The 20,375-nt window shown below is 38.4% G+C and overlaps 2 protein-coding genes across 2 annotated transcripts in view; one reads left to right on the top strand and one right to left on the bottom strand.

The window, feature by feature from the left end:
- The window catches only part of ints7 (integrator complex subunit 7), an 88,228-nt gene that overhangs the window by 15,684 nt on the left and 52,169 nt on the right, over window positions 1–20,375 (top strand). The gene's annotated exons all lie outside the window — the stretch shown is intronic.
- The window catches only part of ppp2r5a (protein phosphatase 2, regulatory subunit B', alpha isoform), a 45,939-nt gene that overhangs the window by 12,157 nt on the left and 13,407 nt on the right, over window positions 1–20,375 (bottom strand). The window contains exons 2-5 of the mRNA XM_053489478.1: window positions 16,584–16,777; window positions 5,568–5,669; window positions 4,919–5,011; window positions 180–310 (exon numbers count right to left, since the gene is read on the bottom strand). Coding sequence (XP_053345453.1) covers window positions 180–310; window positions 4,919–5,011; window positions 5,568–5,669; window positions 16,584–16,777 — 520 coding nt within the window. The remainder of the gene's footprint in view (window positions 1–179; window positions 311–4,918; window positions 5,012–5,567; window positions 5,670–16,583; window positions 16,778–20,375) is intronic.

The raw sequence follows: 20,375 nt of genomic DNA, 5'->3' as shown, positions 1-20,375 counted from the left end.
TTAATAGAATCTATAAATTTAAACCTAACACCATGTAAAAGCTGATTGTCACGAATTTTAATATAAAAAAAAGTAACCCACATTAACTGTGTTAGCAACAGGTGCAGCATCTGTTTCTCCATTCGAATATTTTGTTAATGGAGCTGCCGAGCTTGTGGTTTCACAGAGTGTGGCTTTACCGTAAGAAGATGTTGTTGATTTGTTTGCGGATGAAGGCACGCAGGCCCAGGAATTTTCCATAGATGCGATGCAGGATGGTTTTCAGGAAGTCGCGCTCACGGGGGTCTTCAGTGTCAAACAGCTCCAACAGCTGAGGCAGAGGAGGGGGGTAAAGGGGTGGGGACAGGTTACAAAAAAATTTATGAAAGGGAAGAGAGACAGATACAGAACGAAGGTAAGAAATTAAAAAAGAGCAGAGGACAAAAAGAAAGCAATACAGAGACAGGAGGAGAATTTTGGAGATAAGAAAGGGAATAAAAAGAGAAAGAGAAAAAGCAAGGGAGACAAGCCAAAAATGCAGGAGAGAAATGAGAATTGGGAAGAAGGGAGAAAAGGGAATGACAAATACAATATTAACTGCTAATTCTAAAATACCATATCAGGGTTTGTATAGAAGGAACAACAGAAGACAGCAAAAGTAGCGCCTGTAATCAGTTCAGAAATTTGTGGGATAATCAGTATTTGGGAAACGACCCAAACAAAACTGGAATCTGTGTTGTGGTGAAAGAACTGCTGGAGAAATCTGAGCAAGTGGGGCATTTCAGGGGACGGGAGCAGCCACATTAAAGACAAATAAAAGACATTTGTAGCTAGAAAGATAATAAAGATAATATGATAAGATAAGAAAGATAATTTATAGGGGTCAGGTAGCTCAGTGGTTAAGGCATTGGACTACAATTCGGAAGATCCCAGGTTCAAACCCCATAACCACCAAGTTGCCACTGTTGGGCCCTTGAGCAAGGCCCTTAACCCTCAACTGCTCAAATGTGTAATGAGGTAAAAATGTAAGTCGCTCTGGATAAGAGCGTCTGCCAAATGCCTAAATGTAAATGTAAATGTAGAAAGAAAACATATAAACCTGTAAATACAGATTCAAAATGTGGTCTGATGACTCCAGATTGACCCAATTCCAGAGTGATGTGTGCGTCGGGGTGAGAAGGAAAGCGCATTAAGCGATGCAGCCATCATGCATAGTGCCTATTGTACAAGTCTCTGGAGGTGGATTTACGATCTGGGGTTACTTCAGTTGGTCAGGTCGAGACTCAGTAACGTTATGTGGCAATGAAATAAAATCAGCTGTTGACCTAAATGTACTCAATGACCAGGTTATCACACTAATACAGTTTTCCTTCCTTGATGGCATGGGTATATTGCAGGACTCAAATTTTGAAAGACATGCAAACTCCAAACACTAAGCGACACAATGGACATGTTGTTGACTGAATATCTAAGTTTATCAATATCAATTATTGCATTCTAACACAGGAGTTAAATCACTCTTGTAATCACGTTCTACACATGTAAGACTCAGGTCGAGTTTTTATGAGACTACCACTACGTATTGTAAACTACTTAAAATATATATATATATATATATATATATATATATATATATATATATATATATATATATATATATATATAATAAAAGTACATATTCCAATATTACAATATACTGTAAAGTAATAAGAAGTCTGTATGAAACCAAACCTGAGTGTTTCATATTACACAACCAGCAAAGTCAACAGGAATGGTGTTACAGTGCTCTGTGAGAGGGAAAAGTGGCATCAGTTTTCAGATCTGTGCCCCTCACGGAAACTTTAAAAGTACTAATGCTCCACTTCTAAAGTTCTCAAACTGTGTAGGTCACCGTAGGTTATTCCAACAAGACCAGCATTAATCTCATTAGCAAGCAATCATGGATTTACATTAACTTCCCTTGGGCTTTAACTGTGAAAAAAAATCACTGCAATTTAGTGTTCAAAGAAAAATTTTTTTTTAAGTCTGTTTAAATATTACAAGCCTAAAGTCACAGCTTAGACTAAAAAAACAAACAAACAACAACACTGGGCCGTAAAGATTTGCCCTTTCCACACGTGCCTCTTTTTTTGGCTAATCTTCCTAAGTCAGTCTGCCTCTTCCTCTCCGTCTGACTGTTCTCCACTTCCTGCAGAGTAAACATTAGAGTGCTATTTTAAGCTCTGGCGGGAAGCTTTCGCATCATGGAAACTTGCTCGTCACCTTCAGCTTTGGGCCCCGTCCGAGCCAGGCCTATGTGTACGGTTCTTAGAGGAGCAGAGGGAGAGGGAATCCCTCAGGGGACTAACACAACTCCAGCTGGACGCTCTGGTCTTCTCCACATGTGCTTGGAACATGATACAAGGAGTTTCTTTCAAACACTTCTAGATGTAGGGTCAATTTACTGAGTGTATCTGTGTGACCTGGCAACCCTGGTGACCAGAAGGATGAGAGAGCCAATGCGAGCAAACTACAATTAATTAGTGTTTGCTTGAGAGAGTCTGAGTGACTGAAATGTAAATATGTGTGGAATATAATGGCGTACAGCGGCAGTTACTTTTTACTTTACACTGTTATTAAAGTTCAATGCATGTTTAATTATGGTAAGAAATCTGTACGGATAAGAGATCAACTAAAGTTACAAAACTATCAGAATGTGAAACTATTTTCAAGACTTGTTTATTGATCTGAGGGTCCGAAAAAGCATGACAGTTTAGGTATGAAGTAAAAAAATATCACATGTAAAGTTATAGTGATAAGATCAGGGATAAAAATAGATGAAAATGTAATATAGAATTTGAATGGATATACTCAAAAGATGATTTACAGTAACAAAGAAGTTGAAGTTCCTATAACAGCACATCTAACACATTTCAATTCATTTACACCAAACAAATTTGCCAATGATTAGAATAATATATATATATATATACACACACACAGTGGAACCTCGGATTACGAGTAACGCGGTTTACGAGTGTTCCGGAAGACGAGAAGATTTTTTTTATAAATTTTGACTTGCGAGCATTGTCGTGGTTTACGAGCTCCGAGTATCATGTATAACGCATGCGCTTCTTGTTTTGACACTGAGCTGAGCCAACGGTTTTTCTCTCTCTGGCGCTGCGGGTATTCATCTCCCCTGCTGGGTCTTAGTGCTCGTCTCTTACTGGTATAATCAATCCGTGTGTGTGTGTGTGTTTCTTTCTCTTGCGCTGCAGAGTGTGTGTGTTATGTATGTGCGCAGATAATTTGACACCGCCAGTTCACACACACACACACACACACACACACACACACACACACACACACACACACGCACACACACACACACGCGCTCTCTTTCTCTCTCGCCTTTACTGTGTGTCAGTGTTTGAGTGTGTGTTATGTGTGTGTGTTTTTCTATCTCTTGGGAGAAAGCGCTGCAGAGTGTGTGTGTGTGTGTGTGTTATGTGTGCGTGCATAATTTGACAGTGCGCCTGTTTAAACACAAACACGATCTCTTTCTCTCCTGCCTTTACTGTGTGTCAGTGTTTGAGTGTGCGTGTTATGTGTGTGTTTTTCTTTCTCTTGCGCTGCGGAGTGTGTGTGTTATGTGTGTGTGCGCGTAATTTTACACCGCGAAGGCCAAATTACTCGTCCTTAGTGTGTGTCAGTTTTTGAGTGTGTGTGTTGTGTGTGCGCACGCATAATTTGACACTATGCCGGTTCACACTCTCTCTCTCTCGCCTTTAATGTGTGTGTGTGTGTGTGTGTGTGTGTGTGTGAGAAACAGAGAGGGAGGGCTTCACTTACACACAACCAGCACGTTGTCAAATTACGCTCACGCACAAACATAAACACTCAGTGCAGGAGGGAGAAAAACACACACACAGCGCCTGTGCGCATAAATGGAAACACTTATTGGTCGGGATTTATTTTTTACTTTTTTTAAGGTAACATGCAGGTTAATTAGTTTTATTTTTACTTTATATTTTGTGTTAATTTCTTATGGCAAAATGTGCTTTGATTTATGAGTATTTTGGAATACGAGCCCGCTTCCGGAACGAATTATGCTCGTAATCCGAGGTTCCACTGTATATATACAGCATCACCCGGGAATCTGGACGACAGGGCGAGAGCTTAACCGCTGCGCCACTCATATATATTAAAGATGATGTCATTTCTAAAATCCTAATGGATTACATCTTGACTCCTTTCATAGATGTCAACTTAAAGAACTTCACTATATAACAATATCTTTTATTTGTTACATAACAAATAATTCACATTTTTTATCCATCAGCCTTAAATTATGCCGACTGTCCCACATACACTCCCTATGAATGAACTATACCACACTCCACCATAGAAATTATCAGACCAATCAGAAAAATCAATTCAACACTGCTTTGTTCTGTCTTTCATCATTTGAATATTGACATCATGTCCTATTCTGCCCTGCTACACATTACAGTTAGCGGTCATGGAGCGCAGAGATTACCACAAAACAATCCATCGTGGATCAGATTACTGGTAGTGGTGCGTCATAGCATCCGGATGCTACCCCAAACTACGTACATGACCCAGAGACACCTGCGATGGCACACACATAACAGGACAAGTATGCAGTATGAAAAGCTGTGGCATGATTAAGGTTTGAACTCGCAATCTCCCAGTGACCTTGGACAGCTGTTCTACCACAACATACAACATCTGAACCTGACAGGAACCTCATGTTCATTATGTCTGAATTGTAGCTGATCTCGTCATATCGCGTCACGTTTTGTTTCTTTAATAATAAAAAAAATCATGAATAATATATATTATTCACAAATTGCCGTGCATATGAAAAAAACTGAATACTGAATATAATGACTTATTATTTAAGCTGCTGTTTTTGTTTTGTACACATGATACACACCTGGAGCACAAACTTCTGGTCGATGTAGCGTTTGGCAGTGCTCGGTTGGAAATCCGGGTTTTCTAAGAAACGCAGGAAAAACTCGTACGCCAGCTGTGAGAAAACAAAGTGCAGTGAAAACAAACAATAAGCAAATGTCACAAATAAAGACAGGAAGTGACATCATCGATCCAATTTGATTCAGAATGAATTTGCTCCCCATAAGCACATGCTAGAGTGTGACGTGTGAAATGACTGCTCAGACATTTAAAAGTAAAACCTGCGCCGTTTTTTTTCAAAATCCTGCAGTAATCTGGCTGAAACACTTTCAGACCAATGCCCTCTTATGTTCAAGTCAAACCGGAACTTTGTGCAATTCTCTTTTGAAAACCATCTCGACTTACTCTCCTGCAGTGTTGGGTGTAAGTACTTGGATTACTTTTTTGATGTAAGGAATGGATGTATGGGAAAAGTACTTCAACTAGTTCATTTTATCAGAAAGTAACGCTGTAATGTAACTGAATACATTTTAATGACAGTAATTTTGTAATGTAATTATTTACTTTAGAAGATAACGTCCCCAAACACTGTTCTCCAGCGGCCTGACAGGTGGGTCATCAGAAAAGTCTCACTTGCGCAACAGGGAGGATTGTCTGCACTGGTGTCGTACCTGCATGTGTGGCCACGAGGCCTCCAGCGTGGGCTCGTCTTCTTCAGGGTCAAATTCGGGGTTGTCACTCGGAGGCAGGGTTCTAAACAAGTTGGTGCTGATCTGTAATGAAACAAGATAATTCTCGGTAGTGACGCAGGTAATGCTCGGTATGTCAGGAAAATATTTTAGAACTCGAGCCAGGCACTAATTCATCGTTTATGCAAATAAAATTGAATTGAAATCAATAATGCATCATACGACATGTAACACTAATAACCTGCAGGATTAAGAAACCACATACGAAGAAGTCAAAGCACATTACTGAGTTTAAATCAGCTCTACCTCCCACATATGCACTCTGTCGAATACTTAAGTTTACACCCAGGTGCTCAGATGTCCTTCCTCCACCAGTAGGTGAAAAATATTCCCCCTGGGTGTGAATGAATGTCTGAATGTGTGTTTGTGTGTGTGCATCCTGCACAGGTCGTGTTCCCTCCTCGCACCAAGGGTTCCTAAGAGAGGCTTCCCCATTAACTGCATCAACATTAGCATATCATGGTGTAACCTCTACATCTACAGTACATGAGGCGACTTAGAAAAGGTCCATTTTATACAAAACTGTATTCATAAACATTCATAATCCCACACCGCTGCTGACGCGAACATGCGTGTCTGTGTCTGGGGAAACGCTGCTGAGAACATGCCTAGACAATAATGTAAAACAATCATGAAAGAATGTGTGTGCATGTGTATGTTATACTGCTTGACAGCAAGTCCAGACTAAATCGAGCCGTACTTCCTCTGCCCTATGAGGCCGTTATTACACGACTACTGAACTCTATAAAATCCAAATGCACTGGAATCAAAACAGTCTCGATCAGTTCCTCACGCTAAAGGAAGAAGGTTATCGCCATGACAACCGTGGCATATTTTTAGCACCTGGAAATTACAGGAGGGCTACAGCCGAGAGATCTATACACAAAACCGGACAACAACAGGAAAAAAAAAATAATAATACACGAATCATTTAAAAACGCACAGCTGAGTGTGTGTTAGTGGGTGAGAGAGCAAGGATAGAAAAAGAAATAGACCTGACAGATAAAGAAAGAGAAAATCATACAGGCGGTCTGGCAGAGAGAGAGAGAGAGAGAGAGAATAGAAAACATACAAAAAAAGAAAAAAACAAAAAAAAGACAGCTAAAGGAAGCAACAGCCAGAGACGTACAGAAAGAGTGATACAGTGACAGAAAGATGGACAGATGGATGTCCAGCTTAAAAACAGGTGCACATCACATCCCTTCCCAGAAACACACATCCGCTTTCCTGCAAAACCCTGGTGTACTTTAGTGAAGTAGGCCCTGTGATGGAACTGACGCATTAAAACCACATCATTTGTGTTTTTTTATTATTTCAATTTCAGCATATTTATATTTTACTCAAGTATTACTGGAGCTGAAATTTGTACTCTGACTTAATTCCATTTGCAGTAAAAAAAAAATGCCTTATATAATTTAGAACTTCACTCTTAAAAGGTCTCTTTAAGTGATTTGAAGTCATTGGCTGAATGAGGGACAAACAGCTTAGTTAAACCTCCAATCATCTGGTCAATTTGTCACTGGAAAGATGAGCATCCCTGACCCTACCTCAAGTATGTTTCAGCATGATTGATTAACCAATACATGTAAATAATGGGGTGTAATTAGGTTTAGGTTTGGTTTATTTATAAAGCACATTTATAACAGCCGCGAGACTGACCAAAGTGCTGTACATCCAGTGTATAACATCATTAAAAAGGCTTAAATACAAGATACACACAAAACCTTAATAGGCACTGAAGAGCCTAGTAGGCCAGAGAAAACAGATGGGTTTTTAAAAGGGATTTAAAAATAGTCAAACTAGGAGCCGTTCGGATAACAAATGGCAAGTCATTCCAGAGACGAGCCCCAATAACCGAAAAAGCATGGTCACCTCTACGCTTAAGCCAGGAGTGTGGGATTAAGAGGAGGTTCTCATCGCAGGATCTCAAACTTCTCAGGGGTGTATGATGGTGCAGCAATTCAGATAAGTAGAAGGGTGCTTGCTGGTGTAACGATTCAAAAACAAATAGTAAAATTTAAAAATGAATTCTGAATTGAACAGGCAGCCAATGAAGAGCTTTCAGAAGCTGAGTCACATGATCCCTTTTTTTCTTTTTCAAAAGAAATTTAGCAGCAGCATTTTGAACCAGTTAAAGACGGCCGATTTGACCTTCAGAAACACCATAATAAGGAGAGCTGCAATAATTAAGCCGGGTTGTAATGAAGGCATGAATGGCCATCTCCAGAGTCTTATGAGTGAGAAAAGGTTTCATTTTTGCGAGCGTGAGGAGCTGATAAAAGCTAGATCCAATCACGGTAGAGATTTGTTTATCAAGTTTTAGTGTATCATCTAGCAGGAAACCTAAATTTCGAACCTGTGAGGACCTAAAGGCTGATAGAGAACCCAGATCACAATTAGGGGTCTTCATGTGTTCCGAAGGGCCAAAGACTACAATATCACCTCAGTTTTCTGTTCATTAAGGGATAAAAGGTTATGAGATAACCAAGATTTAACTTTTAAATTTGCGTGTCGTCAGCGTAAAAGTGAAAAGATACTTCATGTTTTCTAAAAAATTGAGCCCAGCGGTAGCATGTACAATGAAAATAGAGTGGGAGCCAACACAGAGCCTAGTGGAAGACGACAGGGAAAAGAAGCAGTCGATGAGGAACAATCTTCTATTTTTACCACATATTTTCGGGCAGATAAAAATGACTGAAACCACTTTAAGACTATGCCAGAGAGACCCACCCAGGACTCTAGTCTATTTAGTAATATTGAGTGATTAATAATCAATTAATTAAACCATCGTGGCCTCTCTAAAGTTCATAAGATCCATTTAATTCCCTACTGCCAGTGGAGGGTAGGTGACTAAGGCTCTGCGCTGCTGTTCAGAAGGTTAGGGGTTCGAGCCTCAGCACTGCCAACCTGTCAAAGCCTGACCCTTAAGCTAGGCCCTAAAACCTTCTCTGCTTTGGAGGGTCATATCCTTCTGACCCTGAACTCTCACCCCGACCTCCTAGCTGTTTGAAACCCAAGTCCCAACATCTGAGATCATGTGACTTCTAATAATGATTAATGCAGATGTGAAGCAGTGATAGGGTACGCCTACAAAATGACTGATGTGAGGTCCAAAAAATATATAAAAACAAACATACTGGACCGGAAGGCAAGTTTCCAAATTGTTTTCTTTCTCCCCCTACTATTTAATTTGCTAGATAAGATGAGATAACAGTTTAAACTATAGCTAATTATTTTCTATTTCATGATTTTACTGCAGCACAAGTTTTACATGAAAACATAAAATGAACTTATTGTCAGCAGTTAAAACATTTACAAATAAAATAAAGAAAAAAACTGATAACATTTACTTTTACCTTTGACATTTGTGACTTGTCTACGTCCACCAAAGTATAATGTCTCAGGACCTTTTCTACCCACTGACTGAAGCAACTTTCTCAGGGTGATTGAAGTCCACAGGCTTATGGATTGGCATCTGAGCCACACCAGCCTTGCAGAAAACCCATACCTACTGGGAACTGACCTGCTGATATGCTGAGACGCAATTATTCCCGAGGACATAGCGGTAATGCTATCGAGTCATCACTCACCCTCTGATGGAACTCGGCGAAGAGATTTAACCTCATGTAGAGCTCACTAGTGCATTCACCCAGGCCTTCTTTTTTAGACTATACACCCATACTGTATAGTCTGGGATAAATAAGCTGGTGAAAAGGATGAAATCTAGACCTAAAGCTTTTTTCCTAATAGGTTGGTACTCAAGTTAGGGTAGGACAGCAATTCACTTTCAATATCTTGCTTTAAAATGGTTAGTTAAGATATCAGGAGTGCTGTTGCGCTGGTTACCAGCATGTCAGTTCCACAAACACCATTTATTTTCAACAGATTAGTATATGTTTACTTAGCCAGTTATTTTTGCTCTAACACTTATTGTCCCATGACTGGCGGAACTAACTAACCGCGACCGGCCTGGTAATTACCAGAGGTAAAACTAGATTTAAATTTTAACCTACGCCATGTAGCCAAAAAGTAGGAAGAATTAAACGTAAGGGAGGTGGACAGTCCTGTAAATCTTACAAGTTTCTCTTTATATTTCCACTTTTTTCACAACATCAGGTTCCGAGGTTGAATCCTAAACAGCATTAAATGGAAAGCTAGTGTGCTATGATGTATAAGCCCATCACACATCAAGTAGTGCCCTTGATTAGGGCTTACAGGGGATTTAGGAATCAACCATGTGTTAGAGCTGGTTAGCTTTGTAGCTCGTCTTGGCAGACCACTGCCGTCTCCCCAGTATGGCGGTCAGTACAGACCTACTCTATTTTCACCCACAACTGAGATGTGGAGTAACCTAAGATGGAGTTAAAAATCCTGGTGCTGTTACCATCCATTATCGGCACTCATGGAATACCTCTCATCCAATCAGATTACTCGGTCAGTATACTAACTGTACTGTATAATTACTTATAAATCGTTTAAATGTTTGTTTTGTATGAAACTGGTACACAGACTGAATGGAAATAAAGATGTACCTAATGCATGGCCTCATCCATAATTGACACATATTTTGGCACTAGCATCAAAAAACAGGAGACCAATTTTTCTTAAAGTGCTAGTTTTCTGGTAGATCCGCAAATACAGCACTGTCCTGATGGCCAGAAAATTGCAGGCTGAAATCCAAACTGGAAATTGGTCTGCAAGCTTCATGTGTAACCCTTAGTCTCTCCGCCAAACAAATGAATAAATAAATGTATGTATAAATGAATTAATGAATGAATTAATGCAAATTTTTAAATAGGTGTTTGCATGTTCTCCCTTGCTCGGTTGGTTTTCCCAAGTATGCTGGTTTTCTTTCCACACTTTAATAAAACATGCACAGGAAGTTGATTGGTGTGTCCAAGTTGCCCATAGTGAGTGAGTGTCCTGTGATGGGTCGTCACCCCATCCAGGGGATGTCCTGCCTAGAAGCTTTAAGGCGGCAAGACTCTACACAAGATAAACTAAAATTAAACAGGCGTAACTAATTAGTTGCCATGGCAATAGAGAGGGGAAAAAAATCAGGAAAAGGACACAGCAGGATAACTGCACAAGAATGCACTTGAATAAGGACAAAATGAGGACCCACGTTGAAGCCTACACTTCTAAAAGGGCCTTTTTATCCGCATGATCATTCTGAAAAGTCAAGCAGTACTGAATGAAGACAAGTGCATTTTTGAGAAAATGCTTAAAAAAAGTGCCAAAAACAAATGGCATCCCAACGACATCAAGTCAAGTAAACTAGCTGGACTACAACATTTAGCTATTAACATTTCATCATGACAATGTTAAAACATGTGGAAAACCATGTAATCATTTAGCCTCCATCATACCAACAGTGCATAAGCAGCTGATTTCCCCATGAACACGTTATGTCAAACTGATGTATCGTCCTACCCATTCTCCAAGGCTCGTATCCGATTCATTTTGTTAGGAGACCTAAAACAGTCTCGCAGTGTGGGTGTTAAAACACATAATTTGGAAAAGTAAAAAAAAAAAAAAGTTATCCAAGCCATGAGAGACTGTAAAATTTGCCTTTGAGTAGCACGGCAGAAAGCGGGCGAGGAGTGCATGCTTTAAAGTGCATTTCAAAAACGTGATCTGAATTCGCATTGTCAAAATCACAAAAATCACATCACACACACAAAAAGAAATGCTAAAATGTGTCCCACTGCAAAGTGCTCACTTCAGCCACATGCATTATGATGCCCATTTTAGGTAGCGAGAGATCACAGAGAGCGTTTATGCATAAAACTCTCTCTGAAGAATCTTGCCCAGATACAGAACATCCATCAATATAAAGATGGACTTTAAGCACAAAGGTTAACACTTTCTTTACAGGCTGGGTCACGATGTGCCGCGCGAATACACACTACCGTTTAAAGGTTTGGGATCACTTGCAGATTTCTTTGTTTAGCGATTTTTCCACTACATTCTACAAAAATAATGGGGATTTTAAAACTATGAAATAACACCTATTAAATTGGGTAATTATAAAAACAACAGAAACAGTCAGTTATTTAAATACATGAAGGTCAGCCTTTCTCGATTAGTTCTTGCAAGCAAAGTATTGTCAAATGCATTTGCAAAACCCATCAAGCACCATGATGAAACTGAACCCCTTCCCAGGAAAGCAAGATCAAAACTTACCTCTGCTGCAGAGGAGAAGTTCATTAACAGTCTCCAGCCTCAAAAATCACCAATTAACAAATTGGCCCTCGGGTTAGAGCCGTCATGAAGGCTTTACGAAGCATAAGTAGCAGATAGATCTCAATATTAACTGTTCAAAGAAGATTATAACATATTTTGAATGCCTTCAGTATTGCTTTACAATGAAGAAAAAAATAAAAATCAGGAACGACCATAGAGTTAGAAAGTGATCCTATCTATCCATCCATCAGTCCATCCACCCATCAGTCCATCCGTCCATCCGTCCATCCGTCCATCCATCCATCCGTCCATCCATCCATCCGTCCATCCATCCAGGGCTGATCTTAAGAAAAGCTTTAATTTAAAATTAACCAGTTACAGAGATGTTCTTACTTTTCCCTTCCTGAATGCTATACTTTAAACAAGCTAAAAAATGTATGCCTGAGTCACCAACTTGTGGAACACGGTCCAGATATGGATACGTCGTATCAATTGAAATGAAAAAAATAAAAAATAAAATGAAACAAGGCGAAAACTAGATTTCAGTGTGGCTGTAATTCTTTGACTCCAGATCACTAAGGAACCAGCCTGGCTTCTGTAACATATTCTCTGTTGTGACTGATCCAACGGCAAACATTTGTGATTGCATGATTATTTAGCTAAAGGGAGCTCCTCAGAGACTAGCTGCAGGGTTCGCAATATTAGTGCAGGGTTCTCATGGATCTTTTGTTTTATTTATGGGATGATTAATGTATTGATTGATTCCAGCTTCCACAAAACAATGAAATCGATTTAAAATATGGTTGAGCATCAAGTTGGTTAAGCATTTTAAGCCACGTCCAACTACTCAAACAACTTGCAGATCAGTCTGGAATTATTTTAATGAACTTTTTTTCTTTATTAATTGACAAATGTTTACTATAATACTTAAGCATGAGATCAAACAAATATTTAAATTTATATCTGATTACACAATTCCTTTAAGCTGTAAACTATAAAATGTATAGTGATTATAATGTTAAAAAATGAAAAATTTATCTTTTTTGATAAAACGTCTACATCACTTGCATGTACAGACATTTGTGTAATACCTACTGCATTTCTCCAGGCAGTCCAGCTAAATCAACAAGCCACAATCCTGTAACAACAGACTAAGTGTGCAAAGCCACTGTTACACAGAATTCAATTGATGTGTGTTATGTGATACATATCAGGACAAATGTTTGCGTATTAGGTGTGTTTCATATTTAATGTCTCAATTACGGACCTTATCGTTACCTAAACAGACTTCACATTAGGTTCAATAAACAGAAGCATCGCACAGTACACGCTGGATTTCCTGGATCATGACAAACCATGATATTTAGGGTCACAGATAAAAGAAAAAACCTGTGTGCTTCTCCGTCTCAGCGGTATGAACATGACTGTAAGCACTTCTCTCTGATCGCTAAGCGCTGAGTGTAAATCTGCATTTAAAAAAATAGCCCACGGCACTTTGAATTTCCAATGCGAAAAAGCTTTATGAGGTTTATAAGATGCAGTTTCATAAACTCAACATTATATGAGGGAGGTTCTAGACAAACCAGGACTTGTGATGAACTTTCTCGTGAATGAAGTCGTAAAACTGACTGACATTTACAGAAGGCTCTAAACGCAGTAGAGTGATGAGACGGAGCCCGCTCCAGTCGTTCCTGTTAACATTCAGCAAGTGGAACGTCTGATCCTTGAAAATTTGCATATAACTTGTCACTAACTTGCAGAAGGAATGCATCTGCTGTGAGAACCAAATAATCTTAAACACCACTTGCACATTACAGAAACTCAGCTGGGAGTTATTGACACATCCTCCTGTACAGTCCTGACCTCGGTCCGAGACATTTCCACAGGTCTGGGCCATTAAAGGAGTTCCCGGGAGGCCAAAGTTTCAGACATAAAGCAGGCAGTCCGATCATGGCTTAGATGGATTTAAAAGACTTTCAACCTTGATGGTTTTAAAAGACTAGTAAAAACGCTGGGATAAGTGCATTAGTACAGTAGGAGATTATAGTAGGAGTATAAGGGACTTTTTACTTGAAAGGAAAAGTGTGCAAGACAGTGTGAGACCAGCGATGCTCTACGGCTTAGAGACAGTGACACTGAAGAAAATGGATGGATAGGATCAAGAATGAGTCCATCAGTGGGACAACCCATGTTAGATGTTTTGGAGATAAAGACAGAGAGGACAGATTGAGGTGGTTTGGACATGTTCTGAGGAGGGATCGTGAGCATATTGGTAGAAGGTTGAAACACCCGGGCAGGAGGTCTAGAGGAAGACCAAAGAGGAGATTTATGGATGTGAGAGAAGAGGATGCAGAAGACAGGTTTAGATGATTCGCTGTGACGACACCTGAAAAGTAACAGCCGAAAGACAAAGAAGATAAGGGTGTTTTTACTCTCATAACTGTTCCGTTAATCTGCTCAATTAAAAAAGCCCTGGTTTCACTTGAACACTCCTCATATGTTAAGTCTTTCGGCTGGTCAACGGGTCGCCTTTCGATCCGCACAACAATTTGGCACAGGTTTAACATCGGATGCCCTTCCTGGCGCCCCCCCCCCCCCCCCATTTTTTCTGCTCTTGTACACCGAAAAGTAAACTGAGAAAAATAAAAAATAAAAACCCCACACATAAGACGGGAAGGATGAGACACCACTTTCTCAGGCTTCATGACAGTCTTAGTTAAGGCACTGCCAAAGTTCATGTAAACTTTAAATGCTACCCCCTGAGAACAGCTTCAAGTAAACGGAGAGAATTGACAACCAATAACCAGTGACACAATGCTGATGAGTTTGAGGCATTAGGAGAAGAAATGTGCTTTCTGCTTAATTGTTAAACTTGTACATCCGTGATCCACACAGCTGGTACTGAAATGGGTCAATATGTAAATCCGAAGATTTGCATGCTTTCTAGTTAAAGACATTTCTACTCCACATTGCTGAGAGCACAAGTGTTTGGTATCCATCGTTCATAAATGATCAGCAACAATCCGACTGATATATTCACGAAAACAAGAACTTCTAAATATTTCGTCCGCCTCCTTTCTCATTTAATGTGACCAAATAGTGTGTGTGACCAAAGTGACAGAGACTCAGGAAGTTTGTGTAATACCTAATGATGCAAGTTAGATTAAATCCACTGGCTTGTATTTTGATCACAGGTTTACACGAGATATACGAGATAAGACTCACAGCAAACCTGACCTTTGTACACACGAGCTGACGTGTTCCATGTTATAAATTTGGTTACATTTAAATAGGGACCTAGAAATCGAAGTGCACGATGTTGCATGTTTCCTTTTTTTCGTTTTAGGATTTCTTAAATACTACCACTTCCTGTTTACTTCCAGTTATTTTTTTTGTAATTTTATTTGGGTTCCTTTTAGACCCCATTATATCCACAACTTATACATAGGGTATATCAAGGCATTATAAACTCTGACAATTGATAATTGATACTGATAATTAGTAGAATTAGTAGTACAATCCGATTATCAAAGAAAAAAACTAAATCCAAAAATATTTAGCGTAAATAAAACTAACTACTATTTCTTTGTCATGTTAACACAGAGCTCTCTCAAGGAGTGTTAACGCTCCAGCTGAAATAACCCTTAGATAATAAATTATTTCAGTTTCGGTTAATCCATTTTTTTCTAAATAAATTGTTATTAATTTATGTAACACCAATTTGGCACCAAAATTAATTGTTAAATTATTTATTACATTTATAACAGAGATACACCCATTGATACACCGAATTGCCCATGACCTGACCTGTCTTGTTTTCAGCTTAAATCACCCATGACTGATCAGCCTTGGATAAAATCCATTCTTATTCTGTGCCGAGTGGTGTAACAAATATGCATTTTAATGCGCTATGTTATGAAAAGTTGCACGCATTAAAAAAATCCTTTTTGTTGGGCCTCCGAGTGGCGCAGTGGTAAAGCGCTCGCCCTATCATTCGGAGATCGCGAGTTCGATTCCAGGGTGATGCTGTAACCTCTCGCAGCCGGAGGTCTCAAGAGAGCTGATTGGCCAAGCTCTCTCAGAGGGGAGGGATGAGAGGTACTTAGTGCTCTTACACTAAATACAGACGTATGTGAGCTTACTCAGGCGGAAGAAGCGGATAGCACTGTCCTTTAAGTGTGTTACGCCGCCCCAAATGGTGCGTGAGTGGCATCACGTGGTTCGGGATAGTTTTTGGCCCTCCCGACTGAGTGGTAGTAGCCTTAATGTGGGGGCCCCCTAGCGACGGGGAGGATTCGGACATTACTAAATTAGGGAGAAAACCCTGTTGAGTCCGGTTCCTTTCAATGTTTTTTCTTTATATCGTCATCTCAGGGAGATTTTCCTTGCCACTGTCTCACTCGGCTTGCTCATCAGGAACAAACTGATAGTTAAAGTCTATACTTTTTTTTACTTAAATGTTCTTTCCATAAATTTTAATCTTTGTAAAGCTGCTTTGCGACCATTTTCTTTACCATACAAGCATTCAAGTCTTGTATAATTCATACTCGTCTAAAAGAGCTATACAAGTAAAACTAAATTAGCTATTTAAACTATTCATTTATCAGACGTGAAATAAAAAAAATGTCCAGCTGAAAAATATCAAAAAATCTTTTTTTTAATCAAACTATCAATATTTAACTATCAATATTTACATCTCTCTGTTATATACATAATCAACTGTCTTTTTAAATAAATAGGACGTGTGCTGACCATATTAATGATGTCAGAGTAGGCGGAGTCCACCAGTACGCCCCTGCTGGTCGATACATATTCCACCAGTTCGTTGAGAGTGGCCCTCTTCACCTCTTTACTCTTTAGATCAGCGAGAGAGTCGAAGTCGAAGAGCACACAACACTGCTGGAGCTTCTGCACAAACAGCTCCTGCTGCTCCGTAGATGGCACATCTGAAACACAAACACCGCACATAGAGACTTAACTTAGATACACACATGTCCAATTTGAAACGGAGGAAGGACAGCCGCATCATTAAGAACCGTGGAACTGCAGCGTCTCGCACTGGTTCGGTCCCAATCTTACAGATCCACCAAACACTGGACATCATGACATTATGTTCTCAAGCTAAAGTTAGTGCTGTGCATTAATTATCTGTTATTGTGCTTGTGAACTTTGTCTATTAGTATTTGTTTTCTTTACAGTTTTCCTCACTTTTTAGCCCTGTTTCCAATCCTAAGCCCTGCTGGTCATCTGGTAATGTTGACAAAATGTAGATCTCTGTTAAGTAAGTGCTTGAAAACCCTGATCACAAACCTGGCGGGAAATGTTTTTGACATTTTGTATGAATAAAGTATAAAATTATTTGAATACAGTCAAAATACAGTACTGGTGTGGACTTTATTTTTTATGTTATACAAACAAAGAAGCTACTTCTGACGTTTATGCAACATGGAAATAATCAATCTTGCTTCCATAAAAATTGCAAGTTGCTAACTTCAGCCATTTTGGAGAGATTATTTTTTTTAGGTGCCTCAAAAATTGCCATTTTTTAGCATTATGTATAAACTGATGCTAAAATTGGTGTAAGCTTTTAAAAGAATTTGACCTGTAAATTATTTAGCTTAAAATAAAGCGTCCCGTTTTTTGGTAAAATCTTAAAAAGCAAAAAAAAATCTGTAGTGTCCGTAACCATGTCAAATTAATTTTCATCTAAACAATTTTGTATTTTCGAATAATACACTTTTTTGGGTATATGTCTTTTCTTGTGAAATCTAAATAGGCCAAGTTTCATCTGAATGACAATTAAGATCATTGAAATATTTGAATTCAAAAAAGTTATGGACACTACATAAAAAAACATGAAATTGTTTTTAGCAAATGTGTTTCGTTTTATTTAATAAAAAAATAGGAATGTATATGCATATTTACAAAAAAAAAAAAGAAGCATGGATTTGAAAATATGAAGCATTAAGCATTATGAAAAAACGATTATAAGATCCTATCTGAAAGTTAAATTTTTCACCTAGGTGAGTCACTTTTAGCAGCAATACCATGTTTTGGATGTTAGCTCCTTAATGAAAAAAAAAACATGAAATATAGCACAAAGACCACACTGGCACTAAATAGTGTCATAGTGCTATAAAATCAGCTACAATGCCCAGTCATCTTTCAGAAAAAAAAAGAGTAACGTGCAATTATAATTTTTTTATAATTAAATGATTGTTTTTAAATGATCATCACCTTTACAATAAAAACCTGGTGACCTGAACAGAAAAATAGCTGAGTCATTTCCTCTAATGACAAGGTCTCACAAGGTCTAACACTTGTAGAGAAATCTTATCTACTCCTCCATGCAAAACATCTCGAAGCCTATTTATATTTTTAGATTTGCACATCTGGACCCTTTTCAGTAGGGTTTAAATCCAGTGGCACCAGAACAACGACAGAAATAAAGTCATGTTTACCACCATGTCTGCGTTCTTTAAGATTCATGTTAGGAACAAAATCTTATTAAAGCTTTTATCCATTGTCTTTACCTCTAACCTTTATCTACACATCCCAGATCAAGCAGCTTGAGCTCAAATGTCTCCAACAATTTATAATACCAATTATTGAAATAAAGCTCCGAAAAACATCAGCAGTAGGGAAAAAAGCCTCCATGTGTTTGCATCCTAATCCTGTCACGTTATGAATGTGCAAATCACTTTTTTTTAGATTTTTAGACATTTTTGTACAGATATTTTTGTAAAGCATACAATTGTTTTGTTCTAGCAATAGTAAGAAAGCTTACTTTCCAACCCTAACCCAGTGCTAACCAACCACGAGTACAATGTTAAATACCACAACCCTCGTTCCATACAAAAATGCGTCCAAAGTTCAGCTGAGACTTATATGACGTTTGTGCAGCACCACTGAACTAAATCAAATTGCCATTTTTCAAAGTTACAGTGCATTTAGTACGAATTTAGACATATGATTATATGGGGTTAGCCATATGGCTACTTCTGGGAAAATATAGTTATATTTGCACTAAATACACTGAAACTTCGAAAGACAAAAACTTGATTGAACTCAGACTTGGAAAATCTTGGAAACTATCCTTTAAAGGGCAACGGAGGTATAAGGTTTGATAACAAAGCTTCATTTGTCCCATTGGGACATTTAAATGACTTGAACAATACTATTGCAGACACTCTCAAGTTTATATGATTAAAAACCTCACCAGATCACAGAAACAACGATGAGAATCAAAACATTCATTTAGCATGTGAATTCTATTTATACTGTATCTGTTTCAAATCTTATATTAAACATCACTCAGTAGGAACTAATGAAACTGTCTGGGTGAACCGTGAAACATCTCGACACTTTATCCCTTATAATCCTTTGTAAAGTTTATATATTACAGCAAGGTAATATTCTTAGACTGGATGACTGAGACCATTCAGAGGAAAAAATAAAAATAAAAAAACTGAATGTAATTGTACTGCAAGCGAACGAGATTATCCAACAGTCGAGAGTCTAACAGCCGGCTGCAGGTTATGAAATAATGGCGGTGAGAAAATAAGGGCGAGTCGACTAGCTAGTGTTCACTAACACACCTTTATTCAAGCAGAAGATCACATTTCTGCAGGGTTATTCAGTAATGCGATTGCATCTCCACTAACATCTGCTGGACTAAAATGGACTATCAGCTTACATGCCTATTTCCCACATATCTTCCTCCTATTTTGTTTTCTATTATCAACACTAAAATTCAATAATATTGTTTTGGCATTGTGATTTTCGTTTCGATTCAGTAGCACTAACGTTTACTGACAGATTTTTCTTAAGCAGCTAGGTTTCCTACATGCTTTTAAGTATTAAAACTATTAAATAAACATTGAAATTATGTGTAACCTGTTTCGCTGATTGTTTAAATGTCTTGAACATAGTATAATATTAAAAACACAATCTTGTTTGTGTCTAGTGGTGGTAAAGATACTTTTCTTGTAGAAAATGTGAGTATTTGCAGAAGATCCAAAAGCTTTGTAACGGTTAAGGAATTCAACAACTTTAGACCATCTAACATTTGGAACTTTACCTAAATAATTTTAAAAGCATAAATCACATCTGAATCGAAAACTGACCCAACGATTTGATTAACCAAATCAACTAAAAATTCATTTAAAAACCTGATTAAATAGCATAATTGATTAAATAGCACAGCTCCATCAATCATCGCACAAATATACCTTTAACTAAAAATTTTATTCTTCGTTACTCCCATGCGAGAGTAATCGTGTTGTCATTACCAGTAACAATTCAATCTATAAAAGATGAAAGCTTTTAAGATTCGAGTGTACGACCATCATGCTCATTGGTTTAATAATCTTAAAATTGTTCATCTGACATCCATCATCACGTCATTTAGAAATATGAAGGAAAAACATCAAGGATGCACGAGCAGGTGCCCAGTCGGCTCCGTGTTTAATCTGTCCTTGTTTTCAGAATGATGTCTAACTGGGTCAAAACGAACAGCTTCAATACATTCAAGCCTGCAGACAC

This window comes from Clarias gariepinus, chromosome 27 (assembly GCF_024256425.1).
Source record: "Clarias gariepinus isolate MV-2021 ecotype Netherlands chromosome 27, CGAR_prim_01v2, whole genome shotgun sequence".
Classification (NCBI taxonomy): Eukaryota; Metazoa; Chordata; class Actinopteri; order Siluriformes; family Clariidae; genus Clarias; species Clarias gariepinus.
The sequence above is the reverse complement of the archived record's forward strand: the minus strand, read 5'-3'. Positions and strand labels throughout refer to the sequence as shown.